The 24,617-nt window shown below is 52.3% G+C and overlaps 1 protein-coding gene across 1 annotated transcript; it reads left to right on the top strand.

Moving 5' to 3' along the window:
* Positions 1 to 551: 551 nt before the first annotated feature.
* On the top strand, positions 552 to 23,489 carry LOC147098080 (uncharacterized). The gene is made up of 7 exons (XM_085970814.1): positions 552 to 1,544; positions 3,150 to 3,273; positions 7,874 to 7,934; positions 12,882 to 12,928; positions 13,027 to 13,102; positions 14,124 to 14,207; positions 20,913 to 23,489. Exons 1-7 carry the CDS (start codon positions 552 to 554, stop codon positions 21,466 to 21,468), a joined length of 1,941 nt encoding a protein of 646 aa, XP_085826940.1. The 3' UTR covers positions 21,469 to 23,489.
* The last annotated feature ends 1,128 nt before the right edge of the window (positions 23,490 to 24,617 follow it).

Raw genomic sequence — 24,617 nt, 5'->3', positions numbered from 1 at the left:
GGGTTTGGGAAGGGCTGGGTCGGTAAGTTTGGGAGGAGTGAGGGGTCCAGGAGGGGTCGCTGGGTCCGGGAGGGGTCGCTGGGTCCGGGAGCTGGTCCAATAGTTCCCTAGCTCAGGGAACACCCCTAATCTCGTGTCTCCAACTCATCCCAAAATACTTCACACGATGAATCACCGAGGAGCAGTGACTCTTATGTGGGAAAATGCAGTGGCCATTGTGTGCACAGCAAGATCCCACAAACAGCAGTGAAGTGCGTGTTAGTCTGTTTTTGGCGGTGTTGGTAGAGGGAGGAATGCTGGTCAGGACACTGGGAGGCTCCGGGTGGATTGGACTGTTTAATGTCTTGTGTGAAGGACATTTAGAAAGAGCAGGTTGTTGAGCAGTTTTCAATCTTAATCGCTTCTTAATCTGCCCCGCCTTGTCTCACTGTCCTGATGTCAGTTCAAGTGGGATTCCCGAACTCCCTGCTTTATACAGAGTGCGGTTGTGTCTATCTCCGTATCACCTCTCACGGCTGAATCAGTTGTGTTGCTCTGAACTTGGTCCTCTGATGTTAGCATCTGAAGGTGGACACCCCAGTTTGTCGTACTCTCTCTGGGTCTGTGCCGGGTCAGTCCTGGCCTGGCCCAGTTTGTCGTACTGCCTATGGGTCTGTGCTGGGTCAGTCCTGGTCTGGCCCAGTTTGTCGTACTCTCTCTGGGTCTGTGCTGGATCAGTCCTGGCCTGGCCCAGTTTGTCGTACTCTCTCTGGGTCTGTGCCGGGTCAGTCCTGGCCTGGCCCAGTTTGTCGTACTCTCTCTGGGTCTGTGCCGGGTCAGTCCTGGCCTGGCCCAGTTTGTCGTACTGTCTCTGGGTCTGTGCTGGGTCAGTCCTGGCCTGGCCCAGTTTGTCGTATTATCTCTGGGTCTGTGCTGGGTCAGTCCTGGTCTGGCCCAGTTTGTCGTACTGTCTCTGGGTCTGTGCTGGGTCAGTCCTGGCCTGGCCCAGTTTGTCGTACTGTCTCTGGGTCTGTGCTGGGTCAGTCCTGGCCTGGCCCAGTTTGTCGTGCTGCCTATGGGTCTGTGCTGGGTCAGTCCTGGCCTGGCCCAGTTTGTCGTACTGCCTATGGGTCTGTGCTGGGTCAGTCCTGGCCTGGCCCAGTTTGTCGTACTGCCTATGGGTCTGTGCTGGGTCAGTCCTGGCCTGGCCCAGTTTGTCGTACTGCCTATGGGTCTGTGCTGGGTCAGTCCTGGCCTGGCCCAGTTTGTCGTACTGCCTATGGGTCTGTGCTGGGTCAGTCCTGGCCTGGCCCAGTTTGTCGTACTGCCTATGGGTCTGTGCTGGGTCAGTCCTGGCTTGGCCCAGTTTGTCGTACTGCCTATGGGTCTGTGCTGGGTCAGTTCTGGGTTTGACGTACATTTGCTCCTTTCAGCTGTTCGAAAGCAGCTTGCTGCCCACTGAAGTCTTCTCGCCGACTGACCTTCTGCAACGAATTGAGGAGCAGAGCGAGGAGTTGGGGAAAATCATCGACCTGACTTTTACAAAGCGTTACTATGACTCTACGGTAAGAGCAGGAGTGCCTCTGCTTTAACCCTTGGCTGAGCAGGACTGGGGCGGGTGGAGGAGACAGTCCTAGTTGTGTGAGCAGGATTTCCCCCCTTGTTGAAGCCGGTGCCGATTGTTAGCCAGAGTGTCGCTATTGAGGAACTTTGCTGCTGATCAATATCTCAGTCCCACGGCTCATTCGGGTTACAGTTTTACTCCTGCTCGTGCAAGGATAACGTTTCTTGTTTTTAGTCTAGTTTTTTATTCCTAAATTGGTTCACGTTTTGATTTTGGAAAACAAGTTGGTCAATATCATTTTTTCCATTTCATTTTTTCTTTTATAAAGATTCTTCTGCCCAAAAATTAATAGCTTAAAACTTTGTCTCCAAAATTAATAAACTGTGACCTGAGTGAGACTTTGTTTCTGAAAAGTTGTGGGTTTTACTCCGAGAGCCCATTGTTTCCGTCAGAAATCTCCTAATTTTCACCAGCAAGATTCGAGCTTCTTGGGAGGAGGAGGAGGAGTGTATAACTGCAGTGGAGAAGGACTGTTTTGTTGAGGGGCGGAGAGTTAGATTCGTGAGTCTGTGAACACGGAGACAGCCAGCACTGTGGGGGAAAAAAAGAAAGACTTGCATTTCTATAGCGCCTTTCACGACCACCGGACGCCCCAAAGCGCTTTACAGCCAATGAAGAACTGTTTGAAGCGTAGTCACTGTTGTAATGTAGGAAACGTGGCAGCCAATTTGCGCACACTAACAGCAATGGGATAATCAGATAATACAAAGAAAATACTGCAGATGCTGGAAATCTGAAATAAAAACAAAATGCTGGAGATACTCAGCGGGTCAGGCAGCATCTGTGAAGAGAGAAACAGTTAACGTTTCAGGTCGATGACCTTTCATCGGAACTGGGTTCTGAGGATAGGTCATCGAGCTGAAACGTTAACTCTCTGTTTCTCTCTTCACAGATGCTGCCTGACCTGCTGAGTATCTCCAGCATTTTCTGTTTATTAATGATCAGATAATCTGTTTTAGTGATGTTGATTGAAGGATAAATATTGGCCCCAGGACACCGGGGAGAACTCCCCTGCTCTTCAAATAGTGCCGTGGGATCTTTTGCGTCCAACTGAGAGGAGAGACGGGGGCCTCAGTTTAACGTCTCATCTGAAAGACGGCACCTCCGACCGTGCAGCACTCCCTCAGCACTGCCCTGGGAGTGTCAGCCTAGATTTATGTGCTCAAATCTCTGGAGTGGGACTTGAACCTTCTGACTCCGAGGGGAGAGTGCTGCCCACTATGCCATTTCTGACCAAGATTTCAGTGAAGTGTAACGATTGCTGTGTGAGGTTTGAGAGGTGAAAAGCACTGGGCTGTACACTTCCAAACGTGGGCTGTGTGACGGGAGCAGTGCGAGCTGGCTAACACTGGGGTGAAGGACGGGGGCTGTCACTGGCGTTGGGAGCAGCTTGAGGAGGTGAATGTAGAGCATCCGACAACGTGCGGGGTCATTAGCGCTGCCCCCCCCCCCCCCCCCCCGGGTAGGTAACTCGCTGGCTCCGTGGTTCCTTCACCCCGCAGCCACGTGCTGTGCTGCTTTACTCTCCGTGTATTCTGTGTTGTAGGAGCTGCCCGAGGGTTTGCACTACTACAAGATTTTCACTGCTGGCCATGAAGTACCGAACGCAAACAACATCTTAAAGTTCAAACAAGCTGTAAAAACGTTCCTGGCGGAAAACGCGGACAATGGTAAGCTCGGTCCAGGGGGAGGGGCGAAGGGCTCGGCCTATAATGCCTGATTAAAGGCTGGGGCCTGGGTGGTCTGGTTAAATGCAATCACGGAGTGATGAGGCACAGGGTTTGCTCTTGCATTCTGCCAGTCCCACTGTCTTCCTGTCCTCCGTTAGTGGAGGTCCCGGGATAGAAGCCTGGCACTTCACAAAGGATACAATAGCAAAATACTGCGGATGCTGGAAATCCAAATAACAACAGCAAACACTGGAAACACTCCAGCCCAGGCAACATCCGTGGAGAGAGAAACAGAGTTAACGTTTCAGGTCGAAACCCTTCGTCAGTACTGCCCCTCCGACAGTGCAGCGCTCCCTCAGTACTGCCCGTCCGACAGTGCAGCGCTCCCTCAGTACTGCCCCTCCGACAGTGCAGCGCTCCCTCAGTACTGCCCGTCCGACAGTGCAGCACTCCCTCAGTACTGCCCCTCCGACAGTGCAGCGCTCCCTCAGTACTGCCCGTCCGACAGTGCAGCGCTCCCTCAGTACTGCCCCTCCGACAGTGCAGCGCTCCCTCAGTACTGCCCCTCCGACAGTGCAGCGCTCCCTCAGTACTGCCCCTCCGACAGTGCAGCGCTCCCTCAGTACTGCCCGTCCGACAGTGCAGCGCTCCCTCAGTACTGCCCCTCCGACAGTGCAGCGCTCCCTCAGTACTGCCCGTCCGACAGTGCAGCGCTCCCTCAGTACTGCCCCTCCGACAGTGCAGCGCTCCCTCAGTACTGCCCGTCCGACAGTGCAGCGCTCCCTCAGTACTGACCCTCCGACAGTGCAGCGCTCCCTCAGTACTGCCCCTCCGACAGTGCGGCGCTCCCTCAGTACTGCCCCTCCGACAGTGCGGCGCTCCCTCAGTACTGCCCCTCCGACAGTGCGGCGCTCCCTCAGTACTGCCCGTCCGACAGTGCAGCACTCCCTCAGTACTGCCCCTCCGACAGTGCGGCGCTCCCTCAGTACTGCCCCTCCGACAGTGCGGTGCTCCCTCAGTACTGCCCCTCCGACAGTGCGGCACTCCCTCAGTACTGCCCGTCCGACAGTGCAGCGCTCCCTCAGTACTGCCCCTCCGACAGTGCGGCGCTCCCTCAGTACCGCCCCTCCGACAGTGCGGCGCTCCCTCAGTACTGCCCCTCCGACAGTGCGGCGCTCCCTCAGTACTGCACTGGAGTGTCAGCCTGGATTATATGCTCACGTCTCTGGAGGGGGATTTGAACATCTAATCTAGGCTGACACTCCCGTGCCTGTTGCACTATGTTGAAACCCGTGTCCTCCCTTTGATCATCCAGATTGAGGGCAGGCCGCGCCACCCTCGCTACTCCACAATTGCTCTCCGGGGTGGAGGTTGCTGCGATGGGTGTGACGGTCCCTCTGCGGCACACAGCGGATCAACTCTGTTCAATAACTGCCCTGTTTTTAAAAAAAAAACTCGTTAGTGTGGTGTTTGGTTAAGCTTACTCCTTTAGTTTTTAGATTTCTTCCCCACCCCCTCTCCCTCCTCTGACTGGGCTGAGGGGTTGTGCAGGTGTAGGGACTGCTGCCAGCGCAGCCTGTAGCCAGCTGCTCTGCTGGGGGCCATCCTGGCGTTATTGCCCCCACGTCCCCTGCCTCAGAGACCGCATTCTCCCTCCGCTGCCAACCCCTCTGGCACAACGGTGCTTCGGAATCGATCTGTGACTGAGCCCGTGCTGTGACAGTGAGTGTCGGGGAGATTGAGTCCGTGCTGTGACAGTGAATGTCGGGGAGATTGAGCCCGTGCTGTGACGGTGAGTGTCGGGGAGATTGAGTCCGTGCTGTGACAGTGAGTGTCGGGGCGATTGAGTCCGTGCTGTGACGGTGAGTGTCGGGGAGATTGAGTCCGTGCTGTGACGGTGAGTGTCGGGGAGATTGAGCCCGTGCTGTGACAGTGAATGTCGGGGAGATTGAGTCCGTGCTGTGACAGTGAGTGTCGGGGCGATTGAGTCCGTGCTGTGACAGTGAGTGTCGGGGCGATTGAGTCCGTGCTGTGACGGTGAGTGTTGGGGAGATTGAGTCCGTGCTGTGACGGTGAGTGTCGGGGAGATTGAGTCCGTGCTGTGACGGTGAGTGTCGGGGAGATTGAGTCCGTGCTGTGACGGTGAGTGTCGGGGAGATTGAGTCCGTGCTGTGACGGTGAGTGTCGGGGAGATTGAGTCCGTGCTGTGACGGTGAGTGTCGGGGAGATTGAGTCCGTGCTGTGACAGTGAGTGTCGGGGCGATTGAGTCCGTGCTGTGACGGTGAGTGTCGGGGAGATTGAGTCCGTGCTGTGACGGTGAGTGTCGGGGAGATTGAGTCCGTGCTGTGACAGTGAGTGTCGGGGAGATTGAGTCCGTGCTGTGACGGTGAGTGTCGGGGAGATTGAGTCCGTGCTGTGACGGTGAGTGTCGGGGAGATTGAGTCCGTGCTGTGTCGGAGATTGAGCCCGTGCTGTGACAGTGAGTGTCGGGGAGATTGAGTCCGTGCTGTGACGGTGAGTGTCGGGGAGATTGAGTCCATGCTGTGACGGTGAGTGTCGGGGCGATTGAGTCCGTGCTGTGACGGTGAGTGTCGGGGAGATTGAGTCCGTGCTGTGACGGTGAGTGTCGGGGAGATTGAGTCCGTGCTGTGACGGTGAGTGTCGGGGAGATTGAGTCCGTGCTGTGACGGTGAGTGTCGGGGAGATTGAGTCCGTGCTGTGACAGTGAGTGTCGGGGAGATTGAGTCCGTGCTGTGACGGTGAGTGTCGGGGAGATTGAGTCCGTGCTGTGACGGTGAGTGTCGGGGAGATTGAGTCCGTGCTGTGACAGTGAGTGTCGGGGAGATTGAGTCCGTGCTGTGACGGTGAGTGTCGGGGAGATTGAGTCCGTGCTGTGACGGTGAGTGTCGGGGAGATTGAGTCCGTGCTGTGACGGTGAGTGTCGGGGAGATTGAGTCCGTGCTGTGACGGTGAGTGTCGGGGAGATTGAGTCCGTGCTGTGACGGTGAGTGTCGGGGAGATTGAGTCCGTGCTGTGACAGTGAGTGTCGGGGAGATTGAGTCCGTGCTGTGACGGTGAGTGTCGGGGAGATTGAGTCCGTGCTGTGACGGTGAGTGTCGGGGAGATTGAGTCCGTGCTGTGACAGTGAGTGTCGGGGAGATTGAGTCCGTGCTGTGACGGTGAGTGTCGGGGAGATTGAGTCCGTGCTGTGACGGTGAGTGTCGGGGAGATTGAGTCCGTGCTGTGACGGTGAGTGTCGGGGAGATTGAGTCCGTGCTGTGACGGTGAGTGTCGGGGAGATTGAGTCCGTGCTGTGACGGTGAGTGTCGGGGAGATTGAGTCCGTGCTGTGACGGTGAGTGTCGGGGAGATTGAGTCCGTGCTGTGACGGTGAGTGTCGGGGAGATTGAGTCCGTGCTGTGACGGTGAGTGTCGGGGAGATTGAGTCCGTGCTGTGACGGTGAGTGTCGGGGAGATTGAGTCCGTGCTGTGACGGTGAGTGTCGGGGCGATTGAGTCCGTGCTGTGACGGTGAGTGTCGGGGAGATTGAGTCCGTGCTGTGACGGTGAGTGTCGGGGAGATTGAGTCCGTGCTGTGACGGTGAGTGTCGGGGAGATTGAGTCCGTGCTGTGACAGTGAGTGTCGGGGAGATTGAGTCCGTGCTGTGACGGGGAGATTGAGCCCGTGCTGTGACGGTGAGTGTCGGGGAGATTGAGTCCGTGCTGTGACGGTGAGTGTCGGGGAGATTGAGTCCGTGCTGTGACGGTGAGTGTCGGGGAGATTGAGTCCGTGCTGTGACGGTGAGTGTCGGGGAGATTGAGTCCGTGCTGTGACGGTGAGTGTCGGGGAGATTGAGTCCGTGCTGTGACGGTTGGCACTAAGAATTATCCCTGACACCAAATAAGACCATAAGTTCACTGGAGCACTTCAGGTGAGAGCTGTACTTTTTTTTGAAGTCGTCCTGCACTCCCCAATTAACTTGCAGCCTTCAATGCTCCCAGGACTAAGCTGATATATTTATCAGGAAAGACTGAACAGGCTGGGGCTCTTTTCTCTAGAAGAGAGAAGGCGGGGGGTGACTTAATACAGGCCATTAAAATGATGAAGTGTTTTGATAGGGTAGACGTAGAGAAGATGTTGCCACTTGAGGTGGGTGACCAATACTTGGTGCCATAAATAGAAGATAGTCGGCAATAAATCCAACAGGGAATTCAGGAGAAACTTCTTTCCCCAGAGAGCGGTGAGAATATGGAACTCGCTACCACAGGGAGTAGTTGGGGCGAAGAGCATTCATGCATTTAAGGGAAAGTTAGATAAACACATGGGGGAGAATGAACTAGAAGGTTAGGCTGATCTGGTTAGATGCAGTAGGGTGAGTGTAGGCTCGTGTGGAGCATAAACACTGGCAAGGACCAGTTGGACCGCATGGCCTGTTTCTGCGCCGTACATTGTGTAACAGTGTCGGTGTGTCGGAGAGTCCGGCTGCTCGGGTGTTAGCAGGCACGCCACAGGTATCTCGTGAGGTGCAGGGTGTTGAGTGACGGGGTCTAACCTGGCTATGCTCTGTTTTTCACCTTGCCCCACATACATCTACTTTCAGATAAACTGGTTGGAGTTCACTGCACTCACGGAATTAACCGAACTGGCTATCTAATTTGCAGGTAAGTTGTCGAGGATTTCTGTCGAGGTGTTTTAATAACCATGTAACGAGTGACATGGTAGCGGTTGAGCAGTTCCACCTTACTCCCCTTTGGTTTGAGTGGGATTTGCCAGGAGGAAGCTGGTGTCTTTTTCAGGGTCGAGTGAGCTGGTCATTGTGTGTAACAGTGAGAGTCGTTTTCTCTTTTTCCACCCCCCCCCCCCCCCACCCTTCAATCACTGAGCTGGTTACTACCACCGTCTATAATCATGCTTCAAACTCAGTCCTTGGACCCCAGCTATTCACAATATATATTAATGATCTAGACGAGGGAACTAGATGTAATATCTCCAAGTTTGCAGACGACACAAAGCTGGGTGGGCGTGTCTGCTGTGAGGAGGATACCGAGAAACTCCAGGATGATTTGGACAGGTTTGATGATTGGGCAGAAGCATGGCCGATGCAATATAACGTGGATAAATGCGAGGTTATCCACTTTGGTGTCAAAAACAAGAAGGCAGATTATTATCTGAATGGCAATAGATTGGGAGAAGGGGAAGTGCAACGAGACCTGGGTGTCCTTGTGCACCAGTCGCTGAAGGTAAGCATGCAGGTGCAGCAGGCGATTAAGAAGGCAAATGGTATGTTGGCCTTCGTAGCAAGAGGATTCGAGTACAGGAGCAAGGATGTCTTGCTGCAGTTGTACAGGACCTTGGTGAGACCACACCTTGAGTATTGTGTGCAGTTTTGGTCGCCTTATCTGAGGAAGGATGTTCTTGCCATGGAGGGAGTTCAGCGAAGATTCACCAGACTGATACCTGGGATGGCAGGAATGACGTATGAGGAGAGATTGGGTCGATTGGGCTTGTACTCGCTGGAGTTTAGAAGAATGAGAGGGGATCTCACTGAAACTTATAAAATTCTAACAGGACTAGATGCAGGAAGGATGTTCCCGATGGCCGGGGAGTCCAGAACCAGGGGCCACAGTCTTAAGATAAGGGGTAAACCATTTAGGACAGAGATGAGGAGGAATTTCTTCACCCAGAGAGTGGTGAACCTGTGGAATTCTCTACCACAGAAGGCAGTTGAGGCCAATTCATTAAATATATTCAAGAAGGAGTTAGATATATTTCTTAAGGCTAAAGGGATCAAGGGATATGGGGAGAAAGCAGGGACAGGGTACTGAATTTGGATGATCAGCCATGATCGCATTGAATGGCGAAGCAGGCTCGAGGGGCCGAATGGCCTACTCCTGCTCCTATCTTCTATGTTTCATCCGTTTCCTTCCCTCCTCGCCTCCAACTCCTGGTTTCGGTCACCCTCTGGGGATCTCAGTCTGTGTGTGTGGCGCAAGTGTAGGCAGCCTGTCTGATCTGAGTCCTGTCCGGATCTTGCTTTCCTCGAGAGGTCAGGCAGGACGTTGAGCAGGAGCCCGAGCCCTGGCTGACACTCCCTCCTGAGCCCAGGGGAGCTGAAGCCCCTTCGCCCGCGCCCCTGTTCTGGCTGTGGCACCAGCTCAGCCCGTGCAGAGCGGGGATTGAATCCCAGACCTTTCTGCAGGTCACTGGAGAAACTCGCTGACCCACTGGGAATGGAATTCTCGTTCCATGCCACTGAAAGATGCCTGGTCTTTGCCTGAATGACAGGGTCGGGGGTTGTGTGGTCAAGGGCTGAGTCTCCAATTCGGCAATCCCTCGGTTAATTTAGTCCAAGCGATGGTTTGTGTGGTGTGAAGCTGCTGCTTGTACAGAGTGAGAGGAGCTCGGTCCCCAGTGGCTGCACTCGCTCTGCTTTCAATCTTCGACCTGAGCCCAGCAGAGTGCGGCCAGCTGCAATGTGGTCACACAGTAATCGTTTCACTGCAGTGTGTTTTAAAATGTTCTTTGTGAACAAAGGTTGTTCGACACATTCTCGTCCATGTGTTGTGTTCAGGGTCACTGAGTTAGCTTCCAGTTCTTGCAGTCTCTCAGTGCAGTGCGACATCACACTCTGTCCACTGGAACTGGGGCCCCTCCAGCTGTGCAATGCCTGATTGTGTTCCAAACCAGGGCGCTGTGTGGGGGCAGAGCTTTTGAGCAGTGCAACACTGAAGCAATGTTCCCCCTCATTTTTATTTGGGGTGCGCGCCCTCTCTAAGGGACCGCGCAGCCCGTTCGAACTTCCACGCCTGCGCGGTTCTTCCGTTGAGGAACCAGCGCGGGAGCTTCAGACAGTTCCACGGCTGCGCAGCCAACCGGGAACACCGCACTGAAGAACTAGTGGGGGCAGGGCTCTCACTGGAGGTGGGAGCGGATGAGTGAGGAGTGTCACATGAAGCTGATGACATACAGGAAACTCTTGATTTACCGGCACCCAAACAACCGGAAATCTCGGTTAACCGGCAAAATTCAGGAGTAGGTTCAGTTAAGTTTTTCTTCATATTAGTGGCTGTTTATTGATTCTTGGCTGTGTAATCGGGGGTTCCTGCACTTGTTGCTAAGCAACAGGGATGCTTGGTCTGTGGCTGGGGTTCCTGCAGCTGTTGCTACGCAACAGGGAAGCCTGGATTTGTTGCTGTGTACGGAGCTCTTGTACCTTTTAACTATACCTCTCTGTAATCCGGACTTTGATAAACCGGCACCACGCCGGTCCCGTCGGTGCTGGATAATAGAGTTTCCTGTACAAACAATGTGAGTTGGTTTCTGTGTGTGCTTTTCACCCAGATATATCCATGCATCCTCCATAACCCAGGGACCGCACTCGTGATTGGCTGAAAAGCAGCCTTGCATACTGGGTCTTGGCTGCTGACAGAAAGACTTGCATTTATATAGCGCCTTTCACGACCACCGGACGCCCCAAAGCGCTTTACAGCCAATTAAGTACTTTTGAAGTGTAGTCACTGTTGTAATGTAGGAAACGCGGCAGCCAATTTGTGCACAGCAAGCTCCCATGTGTTAATGACCAGATAATCTGTTTTAGTGATGTTGGTTGAGGGATAAATATTGGCCCCAGGACACCGGGGAGAACTCCCCTGCTCTTCAAAATAGTGCCATGGGATCTTTTACATCCATCTGAGAGGGCAGACGGGGCCTCGGTTTAATGCCACATCTGAAAGACGGCCCCTCCGACAGTGCGGCGCTCCCTCAGTACTGCCCCTCCGACAGTGCAGCGCTCCCTCAGTACTGCCCCTCCGACAGTGTGGCGCTCCCTCAGTACTGCCCCTCCGACAGTGCAGCGCTCCCTCAGTACTGACCCTCCGACAGTGCGGCGCTCCCTCAGCACTGCCCCGCCGACAGTGCGGCGCTCCCTCAGTACTGACCCTCCGACAGTGCGGCTCTCCGACAGTGCGGCGCTCCCTCAGCACTGCCCTGCCGACAGTGCGGCGCTCCCTCAGTACTGACCCTCCGACAGTGCGGCTCTCCGACAGTGCGGCGCTCCCTCAGCACTGCCCCTCCGACAGTGCGGCGCTCCCTCAGCACTGCCCCTCCGACAGTGCGGCGCTCCCTCAGCACTGCCCCTCCGACAGTGCGGCGCTCCCTCAGTACTGCCCCTCCGACAGTGCGGCACTCCCTCAGTACTGCCCCTCCGACAGTGCGGCACTCCCTCAGTACTGCCCCTCCGACAGTGCGGCACTCCCTCAGTACTGCCCCTCCGACAGTGCGGCACTCCCTCAGTACTGCCCCTCCGACAGTGCGGCGCTCCCTCAGTACTGCCCCTCCGACAGTGCGGCGCTCCCTGAGTACTGCCCCTCCGACAGTGCGGCGCTCCCTCAGCACTGCCCCGCCGACAGTGCGGCGCTCCCTCAGTACTGACCCTCCGACAGTGCGGCTCTCCGACAGTGCGGCGCTCCCTCAGCACTGCCCCGCCGACAGTGCGGCGCTCCCTCAGAACTGACCTTCCGACAGTGCGGCTCTCCGACAGTGCGGCTCTCCGACAGTGCGGCGCTCCCTCAGCACTGCCCCTCCGACAGTGCGGCGCTCCCTCAGCACTGCCCCTCCGACAGTGCGGCGCTCCCTCAGCACTGCCCCTCCGACAGTGCGGCGCTCCCTCAGCACTGCCCCTCCGACAGTGCGGCGCTCCCTCAGCACTGCCCCTCCGACAGTGCGGCACTCCCTCAGTACTGCCCCTCCGACAGTGCGGCACTCCCTCAGTACTGCCCCTCCGACAGTGCGGCACTCCCTCAGTACTGCCCCTCCGACAGTGCGGCACTCCCTCAGTACTGCCCCTCCGACAGTGCGGCACTCCCTCAGTACTGCCCCTCCGACAGTGCGGCGCTCCCTCAGCACTGCCCCGCCGACAGTGCGGCGCTCCCTCAGTACTGACCCTCCGACAGTGCGGCGCTCCCTCAGCACTGCCCCGCCGACAGTGCGGCGCTCCCTCAGTACTGACCTTCCGACAGTGCGGCTCTCCGACAGTGCGGCGCTCCCTCAGCACTGCCCCTCCGACAGTGCGGCGCTCCCTCAGCACTGCCCCTCCGACAGTGCGGCGCTCCCTCAGCACTGCCCCTCCGACAGTGCGGCACTCCCTCAGTACTGCCCCTCCGACAGTGCGGCACTCCCTCAGTACTGCCCCTCCGGCAGTGCGGCGCTCCCTCAGTACTGCCCCTCCGACAGTGCGGCGCTCCCTCAGTACTGCCCCTCCGACAGTGCGGCGCTCCCTCAGTACTGCCCCTCCGACAGTGCGGCGCTCCCTGAGTACTGCCCTTCCGACAGTGCGGCGCTCCCTCAGTACTGCCCTTCCGACAGTGCGGCGCTCCCTCAGTACTGCCCCTCCGACAGTGCAGGGCTCCTTCAGTACTGCCTCTCCGACAGTGCGGAGCTCCCTCAGCACTACACTGGGAGTGTCAGCCTGGATTTTGTGCTCAAGTCTCTGGAGTGGGACTTGAACCCACGAGCTTCTGCCGCAGGCGAGAGTGCTGCCGCTGAACCACTGCTGACCGTGTTCCTGTTGACTGATTTCTCTGCTGATTGTTCTCTCTGGTTTGTTTAAGGTACCTGATCGATGTGGATGGGATGGAGCCTCACGATGCAATCGATTGTAAGCTCTTGGTTTTCACCAGTTGGCTTGTGTGGCTGTTGCACTGATTGTCATTTTAAAATCTCTTAACCCCCCCCCCATGTTTCTTTTTCAACAAGTGTTCAATAGATCCCGTGGATACCCGATAGAAAGGCAGAATTACATACAGGATCTGCTGCAGGGACCACGCAGAAGGTAGGATCAACTGAATCGGGAGCTTGGAGAGCAGGAAGCTTAACCTGCAGTCAGAGTAGCCGTGGCCCTCTTAGTCGATCAGCCGAATCCAGGCAGACATTGCTGTTGCCTCGCTCCCTTTCGCTCAGTTCTGCCGATCAAGGCAACGGTTTCCATTCAGAACGATCAGCATTAAATTGATCCCGGAGTGTGAAAATGCTCCATGGAGGAGTTTGCGGATTTAAAATCCTCACCTTTTATCATAGAAACATAGAAGATAGGAGCAGGAGTAGACCATTCGGCCCCTCGAGCCTGCTCCGCCATTCAATGCGATCATGGTTGATCATCCAAATTCAGTACCCTGTCCCTGCTTTCTCCCCAAAACCCTTGATCCCTTTAGCCTTAAGAAATATATCTAACTCCTTCTTGAATATATTTAATGAATTGGCCTCCACTGCCTTGTGTGGTAGAGAATTCCACAGGTTCACCACTCTCTGGGTGAAGAAATTCCTCCTCATCTCTGTCCTAAATGGCTTACCCCTTATCCTTAGACTGTGACCCCTGGTTCTGGACTCCTCCGCCATCGGGGACATCCTTCCTGCATCTAGTCTGTCTAGTCCTGTTAGCCATGGTGTGGAGATGCCGGTGTTGGACTGGGGTGGACAAATGTAATAAATCACACAACACCAGGTTATAGTCCAACAGCTTTATTTGAAATATTTCAAATAAAGCTGTTGGACTATAACCTGGTGTTGTGTGATTTATTACATTAGTCCTGTTAGAATTTTATAAGTTTCAATGAGATCCCCTCTCATTCTTCTAAACTCCAGCGAGTATAAGCCCAGTCGACCCAATCTCTCCTCATACATCATTCCTGCCATCCCAGGTATCAGTCTGGTGAATCTTCGCTGCACTCCTTCCATGGCAAGAACATCCTTCCTCAGATAAGGTCTTCCTTTGGCCTCGTTACACCGGTTGCGGTTCGCAGTGAGAAGTTGTTGCGTCCCATTTTCTGACGTGTTGAACTTTTTCTGTTCCGTAGCAATAAAGGAATCGATGTACCGGCTCCATGCTCAAGGCAGGTGGAACAGAGCAGCCAGCAACCCGTGTTAACACAGCGAGACAGGTGTGTAACAGCGTGTGATCTGTGCGGTCTCGCGGTTTTCTTAACCTGGCGTGCCTGTAGGCGATGCTTCGTCAGGTGGGTGTGAAATCCACAAACCCTGTCCATTGGGACTGAGAACCAATTCCTGATTGTGCGTTCCAAACGCGCGCTGTGTGGAGGGAGCACGGTGAGCTGGGGATCAGTGGGTGAAGTGCAGGTGGGGACAGGGCTGTCACTGGGGGTAGTTGGAGTTTGAGCGGGTGAATCGAGAGTGTCAGACGCAAAGTGAGAGATTTGGGGGCTCAGGGTCAGAAGACATTAAAATCAGCACCTCGACTGGATGAGGCCATTAACAAAAACTAACAGAATACTGGGTATAATGTCAAATGGTACAGAATATAGAAGTCGAGATTTAATGGTGAATCTCTGAACCCGCACTCAGACCACAGTTCGAGTATTGTGCACAATTCTCGTCACGGCTAGAGAAGAGCTTGGAGGGGGTGGGAGGATCCAGTTGTTGTGGTCCACGTAGGAACCAACGACATAGGTAGAACTAGGAATGAGATTCTGTTTGAGGAGCTAGGATCCAAATTAAAAAGCAGAATCTCAAAGGTAATAATCTCTGGATTGGTACCTGAGCCACGCGCAAATTGGCATAGGGACAAACAGATTAGAGGTTTAAATGCGTGGCTCAAAGAGTGGCGTGGGAGGAAAGGGTTTCAGTTCATGGGGCACCGGTACCAGTACTCGGGAAAGAGGGAACTGTTCCGTTGGGATGGGCTCCACTTAAATCGGGCTGGGACCAGTGTCCTGGCGAATCAAATAACTAGGGCAGTAGACAGGGCTTTAAACTAATTAAGGGGAGTGGGAGGATTCAGGAAAGAGTAAATGTCAAGGCTCTAGAGCAGAGTAGAGTTTTGGGTAAAAATAAGCAGAGTGGATCAGGAAGGGACAGAGAGAGTAACAAAGGTAATAGTGCATCAGTGACTAAGGTGACATCAGGGGAAAATGTCAACGCTAAGGGCACTATAGCTGAATGCGCGAAGCATTCGCAACAAAATAGATGAATTAATAGCACAGATAGAAATTAACAGGTTTGATCTAATAGCCATTACGGAGACATGGTTGCAAAGTGACCAAAGTTGGGAACTAAATATTCCCGGATACTTAACTTTTAGAAGCGATAGGCAAAATGTAAAAGGAGGAGGGGGAGCCCTGATAATAAAGGACAGGATAAAGACAGTAGAGAGAAAGGATCTTAGCTCCGAAAATCAAGAAGTAGAATCAGTTTGGGTGGAGCTAAGAAACAACAAGGGGCAGAAAATATTGGTGGGAGTTGTTTATAGGCCCCCCAAACAGTAGTTGTAATGTAGGGCAGAGTATAAATCAGGAAATTAGAGGCGCATGTAACAAGGGTAATACAGTAATCAGGAGGGACTTTAATCTACATATAGACTGGGCAAACCAGATTTGCAATAATAATGTGGAGGAGGAATTCATGGAATGTATGCAAGATAGTTTTCTAGATCAGTATGTTGAGGAACCAACTAGGGAACAGGCTATTTTAGATCTAGTATTGTGCAATGAGAAAGGGTCCATTAATAATCTTGTAGTAAAGGGGCCTTTAGGGAAGAGTGACCATAATATGATAGAATTTTATCTTGAGTTTGAAAGTGATTTAGTTAAATCTGAAACTAGGGTCTTCAATCTAAACAAAGCAAACTACGTATGAGGGGCGAGTTGGCTAAGGTAGATTGGGAAACTACATTAAAACGTATGACGGTAGACAAGCAATGGCTAGCATTTAAAGAATTAATACATAATTTGCAACAAATATACATTCCTTTAAGGTGCAAAAACCCCACGGGAAAAGTGGTCCAACCGTGGCTAACAAGAGATGTTAAAGATAGTATTAGATCAAAGGAAGGGTTTATAATGTTTATAAAAATAGTAAGCCTGGGGATTGGGAGGATTTTAGAATTCAGCAAAGGAGGACCAAGAAATTGATAAGGGTAGAGAAAAAAGAATGAGAGTAAATTAGCAAGAGATATAAAAACAGATTGTAAATGTTTCTGTAGGTATGTACTGTAAATAGGAAGAGATTAGTGAAAGTAAACGTGGGCCCATTAGAGGCAGAGACAGGAGAAATTATAATGGGCAACAAGGAAATGGCAGAGACATTAAACAAATACTTTTTATTTGTCTTCATGGTAGAAGACACAAAAAACATTCTGGAAATAATGGGGAACCAAGGGTCTAGAGAGAATGAGGAACTTAAAGAAATCAGTATAAGTTAAGACACAGTACTGGAGAAATTAATGGGACTAAGTGGCGACAAATCCCCTGGACCTGGCGACCTGCATCCTAGGGTTTTACAAGAGGTGGCTGCAGAGATAGTGGATGCACTGGTATTAATCTTCCAGAATTCCCTAGATTCTAGAACAGTCCCCCAGGATTGGAAGGTAGCAAATATAACCCCGCTATTTAAGAAAGGAGGAAGAGAAAAAACGTGGAACTATAGGCCAGTTAGCCTGACATCAGTAGTGGGCAAAATGCTCGAATCTGTTATTAGGGACGTGGTAACTGGGCACTGAGAAAATCATAATATGATTAGGCAGAGACAACATGGTTTTATGAAAGGGAAATCGTGTTTGACAAACCTGTTTGTAACTACAGGAAACTCTCTTTTTTGACCGGCGTGGTGCCGGTTTATCAAGAAGTCCGGATTACAGAGAGGTATAGTTAAAAGGTACGAGAGCAACAAATCCAGGCTTCCCTGTTGCTTAGCAACAAGTGCAGGAACCCCGGCCACAGACCAAGCGTCCCTGTTGCTTAGCAACAAGTGCACGAACCCTGATTACACAGCCACAGATCCAGGAACGGCCACTAATATGAAGTAAAACTTACCTGAACCTACTCCTGAATTTTGCCGGTTAACAGATTTCCGGTTATTTAGGTGCCGGTAAATCGAGAGTTTCCTGTAGTAGGATGGATAAGGGAGAACCAGTAGATGTAGTGTATTTGGATTTTCAAAAAGCATTCGATAAGGTGCAACACAAGAGGTTATTACACAAAATTAGGACTCATGGGATTGGGGGTGATATATTAGCATGGATTGGTTAATGGTCAGAAAACAGAGAGTAGGAATAAATGGGACTTTTTCAGGTTGGCAGGCTGTAACTAGCAGGGTACTGCAAGGATCGGTGCTTGGGCCTCAGCTATTTACAATCTATATTAATGACTTGGATGAAGGGACTGAGTAACGTATCCAAGTTTGCTGATGATACAAAGTTAGGTGGGAAAGTAAGCTGTGAGGAGGAAAGAGCAAAGAGGCTGCAGAGCGATCTAGACAGGTTGACTGGGTGGGCAAGATATGAAGAAAGACTTGAACAATTGGGGCTGCTTTCATTAGAGCAGAGGAGATTGTGGGCTGATTTGACAGAGGTGTTTAAAATGATGAAGGGATGGGGGAGAGTGGATAGAAACAGTACGCAGTGGTCGAGGGGCCTAGAACGAAGAGACTCCAATATAAGAATAAATAAATGTAAGAGATTTAGGACAGTGAGCAGGAGTGGTAGGAAAAACAAAAAAGCAGAATATTTTTTGATTGGTGAGAGACTGGGAAATGTTTGCACTCAGAGGGACCTGGGTGTCCTTGTACACGAATCACAGAAAGTTAACATGCAGGTACAGCAAGCAATTAGGAAAGCAAATGGTATGGCAGCTTTTGTTGCAAAGGGATTAGAGTATAAGAGTAAAGAAGTCTTCTACAATTATACAGGGCATTGGTGAGGCCACACCTGGAGTACTGTGTACAGTTCTGGTCTCCTTACCTGAGGAAAGACATACTTACCATAGAGGGAGTGCAATGAAGGTTCACCAGACTGGTTCCTGGGATGGGGGGATTGTCCTATGAGGAGAGATTGAGTAGACTAGGCCTATATTCTCTAGAGTTTAGAAGAATGAGAGGTGATCTCATTGAAACATATAAAATTCTTAAGGGGCTTGACAGGGTAGATGCAGGGAGGATGTTTCCCCTGGCTGGGGAATCTAGAACACGGGGTCACAGTCTCAGAATAAGGGGTCGGCCATTTAGGACTGCGATGAGGGGAAATTTCTTCACTCGATGGGTTGAGAATCTTGAATTCTCTACCCCAGAGGGCTGTGGATGCTCAGTCGTCGAGTATATTCAAGACAGAGATCGATAGATTTTTGGGAACGAAGGGAATTCCGATATGGGGATCAGGCAGGAAAGTGGAGTTGAGGTCAAAGATCAGCCATGATCTTATTGAATGGCGGAGCAGGCTCGAAGGGCCAAATGGCCGACGACTCCTATTTCGTAATGCTATAGGAAGGATGTTGAGGCAATAGAGAGGTTGCAACACAGATTCACTGGGATGCTGCCTGGTATGAGGAAATACAAATATGAAGAAAGACTTGAACAACTGGGGCTGCTTTCATTAGAACAGAGGAGATTGTGGGCTGATTTGACAGAGGTGTTTAAAATGATGAAGGGATGGGGGAGAGTGGATAGAAACAGTACCCAGTGGTCGAGGGGCCTAGAACGAAGGGGCACCAATATAAGATTAAATGCAAGAGACTTAGAACAGTGAGCAGGAGAAACTATTTTACACAGAGTGTTGTGAGCAATGTTCCCTGGAAGCCGTGCAGTGCTCCAGGGAACCCCCACAGCCGGCTGTTCAATGCAAAAACAGGGCACGCACGGTACTGTGACTGGCTCGGCAGCCCCTTAAAGGGGCCGCGCGGCGCCAGACAAAATTCGAGGGAGCTGTGTTTGTGAGGCTGTGGAATGGGTTAGCGATTGAAGCAGAGGCCTCGTCATCATTTAAGAATAGACTCGATAGGTGGTTGAAGGAAAAGGGGGATAAAGGGATATGGGAACTGGGCGGGAACATGGGACTAGGAAACCGCTCGGTCGAGGATAAACACCAACATGGACTGGTTGGGCCGGATGGTCTGTTTCCGCGATGTAATTTCTCTGTACGGTGACATTTTCTGAAGGTGCATTGGACACACTCCAACGTGTTGGATTAAGTGTACTGGGAGCATCAGGGTAAATGTGCGAGTCCGTTCTATTTGCTTAGAGTGGCTGGTTTGACTATCCTCCAGCTCCAGACTGGTGCTGGGTGCCATGGGGTGTTCCTCTTTGGTTGCAGCTTTCAGTCTGTTGTGTGACTGGCACTCTGTCTGCATCCTTCACAGGGGTGTCCCCTCAGCTGCCCGTCTCACCCACACTGCCCCATGTGCCTCCTGTTGTACGGTGTTCCCTAGGAGTGATTGCTCCGTGCAGCCAGCTGCAGGGAGCGGGAGCTAGGGCTGAGTGTCTGACCTCCCTCAGAGACCCAGCAGTCTCCTGTGTATTGTAGCTCTATAGTGGGTTCAGAAATAGCACCTGTTGTTTGTTATGTTCCTTTGTTGTGAGGGAGGTTTGTCGCTTCAGTTGTTTCACTGCACTTACTCCTTTCATGTCCCAGACATTCTGTTCCAGAAGCAATCCCACAGCCTCCCCAGTAAAGCCAGTTCCGAGTTTCAAGTGTTTACGGTTCTCTGGCTCAGCTGTTTGAGACACTGAGTATCTGAGCCACACAGACCAGCCGGTCACGTGTTCCCTCCCCAGTCTGTGTTGAATTCACGATGGGTGAATGTTGGACGGTGACCGGACCAGGCACAGCTGTGATGCCCTTCATGGTCCAATAGGCTAACAAATCTCAGGTGCCAAAGCTCACCCCCCCCCCCCCCCCCCAAAATATAGTTACTTGGGTGGTCCCGGGTCTTCGGGAGGAGGGGGCCCCATACTTGTTCCATGAACAAACTGCGTACAGTTGGAGAGAAATGGGGGTGAGCACTCACTATAGGACTCGAGTTCACAATCTGGGCAGACACTCCAGTGCTGCACTGTCAGAGGGGCAGTACTGAGGGAGCGCTGCACTGTCGGAGGGTCAGTACTGAGGGAGCGCTGCACTGTCGGAGGGTCAGTACTGAGGGAGCGCTGCACTGTCGGAGGGGCAGTACTGAGGGAGCGCCGCACTGTCGGAGGGTCAGGACTGAGGGAGCGCCGCACTGTCGGAGGGGCGGTACTGAGGGAGCGCCGCAATGTCAGGGGGCAGTACTGAGGGAGCGCCGCACTGTCGGAGGGGCAGTACTGAGGGAGCGCCGCACTGTCGGAGGGGCAGGACTGAGGGAGCGCCGCATTGTCGGAGAGGCAGTACTGAGGGAGCGCCGCACTGTCGGAGAGGCAGTACTGAGGGAGCGCCGCACTGTCGGAGGGGCTGCACTGTCCAAGCACTATTGGAAGAAGAGCCGGGGAGTTCTTCCGGTGTCCTGACCAATATTTATCCCTCAACCACCACCTAGAACAGATTAACTGGTCATTTATCTTGTTGCCGTCTGTGGGATTTTACTGTGCAGAATATTTGTCGATATAAGTGAGTGCTGGTGCTTTGAGGAAGCTCTCTATAAATACGAATACTCACTGTTCACACAATCTAGCTGAGGCTAGTATTTCACAGGTATCAGTGTGCCCTTGGCCCTTTGCAGTACATTGGGAGCTGTAAAATTGAGTTTGTGTTAGAGATGGTGCCTTTAAGGTCGTGTCTAGGCCTGTGTTGTGCAGCATTCTGTCGAGAGTATGAAGTAAAGGGAGAGATTCCCACAGTGGTCCAGTTTGTAAAGCTGTGAAATGATGCAGTGACTCTTCCCTTACAGACCGTACCAGGGGAAATGTCCCACAAGTAATGGCTTTCGTAACTTCAGCCAATCGGTCTGCACACCCAGACAGTCTACTCATCCCTACCTGTCTGCGCAGCATCCCAGGGGACAAAGGTTTGGAAATGGTGCTGTGCATCAAACAGTGCCGTACAACGGGCAGACCGAGGCACAGTCCAACTACGATTACAGAAGACAGGAATCCTCCTGGCAGAGCCTTCAGCCCGAGTCCTCCTGGCGGAGCCATCAGCCCGAGTCCTCCTGGCGGAGCCATCAGCCCGAGTCCTCCTGGCGGAGCCATCAGCCCGAGTCCTCCTGGCAGAGCCATCAGCCCGAGTCCTCCTGGCAGAGCCATCAGCCCGAGTCCTCCTGGCAGAGCCATCAGCCCGAGTCCTCCTGGCGGAGCCATCAGCCCGAGTCCTCCTGGCGGAGTTATCAACCCAAGTCCCCACGGCAGAGTTATCAGCTGCCACACAGTGGGCAGAGCAACAGAGGATGGAAACAAAACACTCAAGGCCTGGACAGATCAAATGCACATCTGCGATGGAGCAATTGAAGTGTGAATGGGAAATATTTTAGTAATTTAACTTGCTGATGTGAAAATACATTGAAGCATTGTTGTTTTATAAAGGGTGATTCAACGTCAAATAATGTTCATGAAAGTGGACAGCTGAAGGAGCTCGCTTGGGTGGCAGGTTCTAGGTCGGTGTTGTCAGTGGGCTTGTTTAATGTATTGTGGTACCAAGCACTGTAGGAAATTCTCACTTCGCCCAGTTTAATGTTGTCCTACGCTCCCTGTCTGCTCTTAATTCATTCCACTGAGACCACCGCCACTGACAGCCCTGTCCCCACCAGGACTGCACCCCAGTGTTGCCCACCTCATACTTCTCTCCTCAGGCAGCCCACGTTTGGACGGACACGGTCTAGAATTGTACTCTGGTTCAAGGGGACACCGTGTGAATGTTTCACCCAGCCAGCGTTACACTGCTGAAATCCCAGTGCCAGCACTGAGCTCAGATTCCATAGAATTGTGAAAGCCGAGGTTTATCCTGCAGTCCTCCCATTTCATCGTTGAGTTAACCGAGCTGCCTGTACTGTCCAACGTGCGTCTAACTGGCTTTTACACTTAAAACTGGGAGCAGCCGATCTTGCTCGTCGAATGTTCCCTGGTGTAGTAACACTGGGGAGTGCTGACCCGTTCTTGCTCGGCGCCTGGTGCCTGTGGCCAGCCATTAGAAATACAGGGAGGGATGGCCGAGAACAGTCAGGGAACGGACTACGGTCTGTCGCAACCTGATCTGGGGAAGTGGGGATTCCTAACTCTGTTGTGGGCCAGCGTCTTGCTCTTGGGGATGCTGCACCATGGAGGGATGCGCTCTGGCTCTGTGCCTGTAATGCCCCGATACAGCAAGCTTCCGCTTTCAGCTGGCTGGCATTGGCCACAGGACTTGGCCGGGTTGGGGCGGGAGGTAGGGGGGTGGAATAATGACGGTTCTACTTTAGCAGGGCCTCCTCGGTTGTTGAATGGGCAACTCTGTCTTGTAATCGCACTCCACCGCCCTCCCCCCCCCCCCCCCCCCCCCCCCCCCCCCGAGCAAAACCAGGAGAGGGAACAGCAGAACTATCCAGGCAGACCGTGAGTGGAGGCCTAAGAGACACGGAAGGCAGCAGGTCAGAGGGCCGCATTGTGGGGGTGGGGGGGGGGGGTGGCCGCTGTGGACGGTGAGAGGGTCTCCTGGGCCCCAGCTGTCCCTGTCTCGGTGCCACTGATTTAAAGTGATGTGACGTTTCTGTCATTTCCTGGGCTCTAACTGGTGGTCTCTGGTCGTGACATTGTAATGAAAAGCAGTTTTCGTTATTTTGGCTTTTGGGTCGATTTATAATCGAATCAGGAACTGCAAACAAGGTGCTCACATTTCAGTGAGGCCGGTCAAAGCATTGTACCAAAGGACATTTTTTTTACTTATATATACTATATTTGAAACTAGATTTTTTTTTTTTTAATTCCTTTTTAAATTATTTTAATTTTCATTCCACTGGTCAGTGTGTAATGCTGTGTCCTGAGCCCAGTGATACCCCAGTTTTAACCCCTGCTCTCTGCCTAACCACCCGATCTCAGCTCGTTGTAGCGGGGATGTGACAATGGGCCAGGGAGAGGGCTATCGGTCGGGGCCAGCTGGGCTGCCCTAGCAGTTGAATAGCCTGCTGACCCTCGCTGCCTCATCTCATGGAGGATGGGCCCTTGGGTGGTGAACTCGGGAGGGGGCCAGTGCCTGTAAACCAGGACCTCAGTGAGATTCAGCCCTGCGAGAGAGGGGCGGGGGTAATATATTTCTTACTGCTTCTTGCAATGACGCTTTGTACCAAAATGGCATCTTTGTTTCGCCAGCTTCTCCCTAAATTCACAGCATCCGCGTTTGAATAAGACACAACTCTCGAGAATCTTTTTGCTTTTAAACATAAATTGTAGTCTGAATGTAATCCAAATTCATTAATTTTAATCGTTAGGATTGTTTTATCTTCACATTCTGCACTGTGCAGGAACATTATTCAGAAATAAATCGGTTTTCCTATTCACTGGCTGCAGTTTTCTGATCCCAGGGATTTTGAGCGCGAGTAATTGATATTCAATTGATGCCGCCCCGGGCGGGCTCTGGGGAAGGGGCTCGCTGAATCTCGAGTCCAAAATGAGACACTCCGTTGGAGCCCTGTGGGTCACATGAACAGCATAATCGAAAACCAATCTGTAATGAGAGACACGGCCCACGGGCTGTAGTTTGGAGCAGGTGTATAGGATGAAATGTTTGCTGTTATACTTTGAATACTCTGTGCGTTCAGAGTGACGCTCCCCCTACCCCCAATCTGTGAAACCCATTAATAGAAGTCGATAAGGGCTTTCTTCTCCTCTTCACTGGTAATTTGTCCATGGAGAAAGAATTTGATCACGAATTGAGCTTCCTACCTCATATCCGTTCTATCACTAAGACTGCCCATTTCCACCTTCATAATATTGCCCATCTCCGCACTTCAACTTACCTGTTGCTGAAACCCTCATCCATGCCTTTATCGCCTCTAGACTTGACTATTGCAACGCCCTCCTGGCCGGCCGACCTAGTTCTACCCTCCATAAACTTGAGGTCATCCAGGACTCTGCTGCCCATGTCCTAACTCGCACCAAGCCCCATTCACCCATCACCCCTGTGCTCGCTGACCTACATTGGCTCCCAGTTAAGCAACGCCTGGATTTTAAAATTCTCACCCTTGTTTTCAGATCCCTCCATGGCCTCGCCCCTCCTTATCTCTGTAATCCCTCTAGACCTCTGCGCCCTGCCTATTCTGGCCTTTGGAACATCCCTGATTTTAATCGCTCCACCATTGGCGGCCGTGCCTTCAGCTGCCTAGGCCCTAAGCTCTGGAATTCCCTCCCTAAATCTCTCCGTCTCTCCATTTATCGTTCCTCTTTTAAGACGTTCCTTAAAAAAACCTACCTCTTCGACCAAGCTTTTGGTCATCTGCCCTAACATCTCAATGTGGCTCGCTGTCAAATGTTTTATTTTTGATAACACTCCTTTGAAGCGCCTTGGGACGTTTTATTACATTAAAGGCGCCATATAAATATATAAGTTAAGTAAGCTGCCATCAGCAGAGACTGCTCCCTCTCCATCTGTAATATAAATGAGGAAGCACTGATGCCTCCAACAACAG

This window comes from Somniosus microcephalus, chromosome 30, assembly GCF_052327205.1.
Source record: "Somniosus microcephalus isolate GS21.2 chromosome 30, FLI_Smic_1.0, whole genome shotgun sequence".
Taxonomy (NCBI): Eukaryota; Metazoa; Chordata; class Chondrichthyes; order Squaliformes; family Somniosidae; genus Somniosus; species Somniosus microcephalus.
This window is presented reverse-complemented; position numbering and strand designations above follow the sequence as displayed.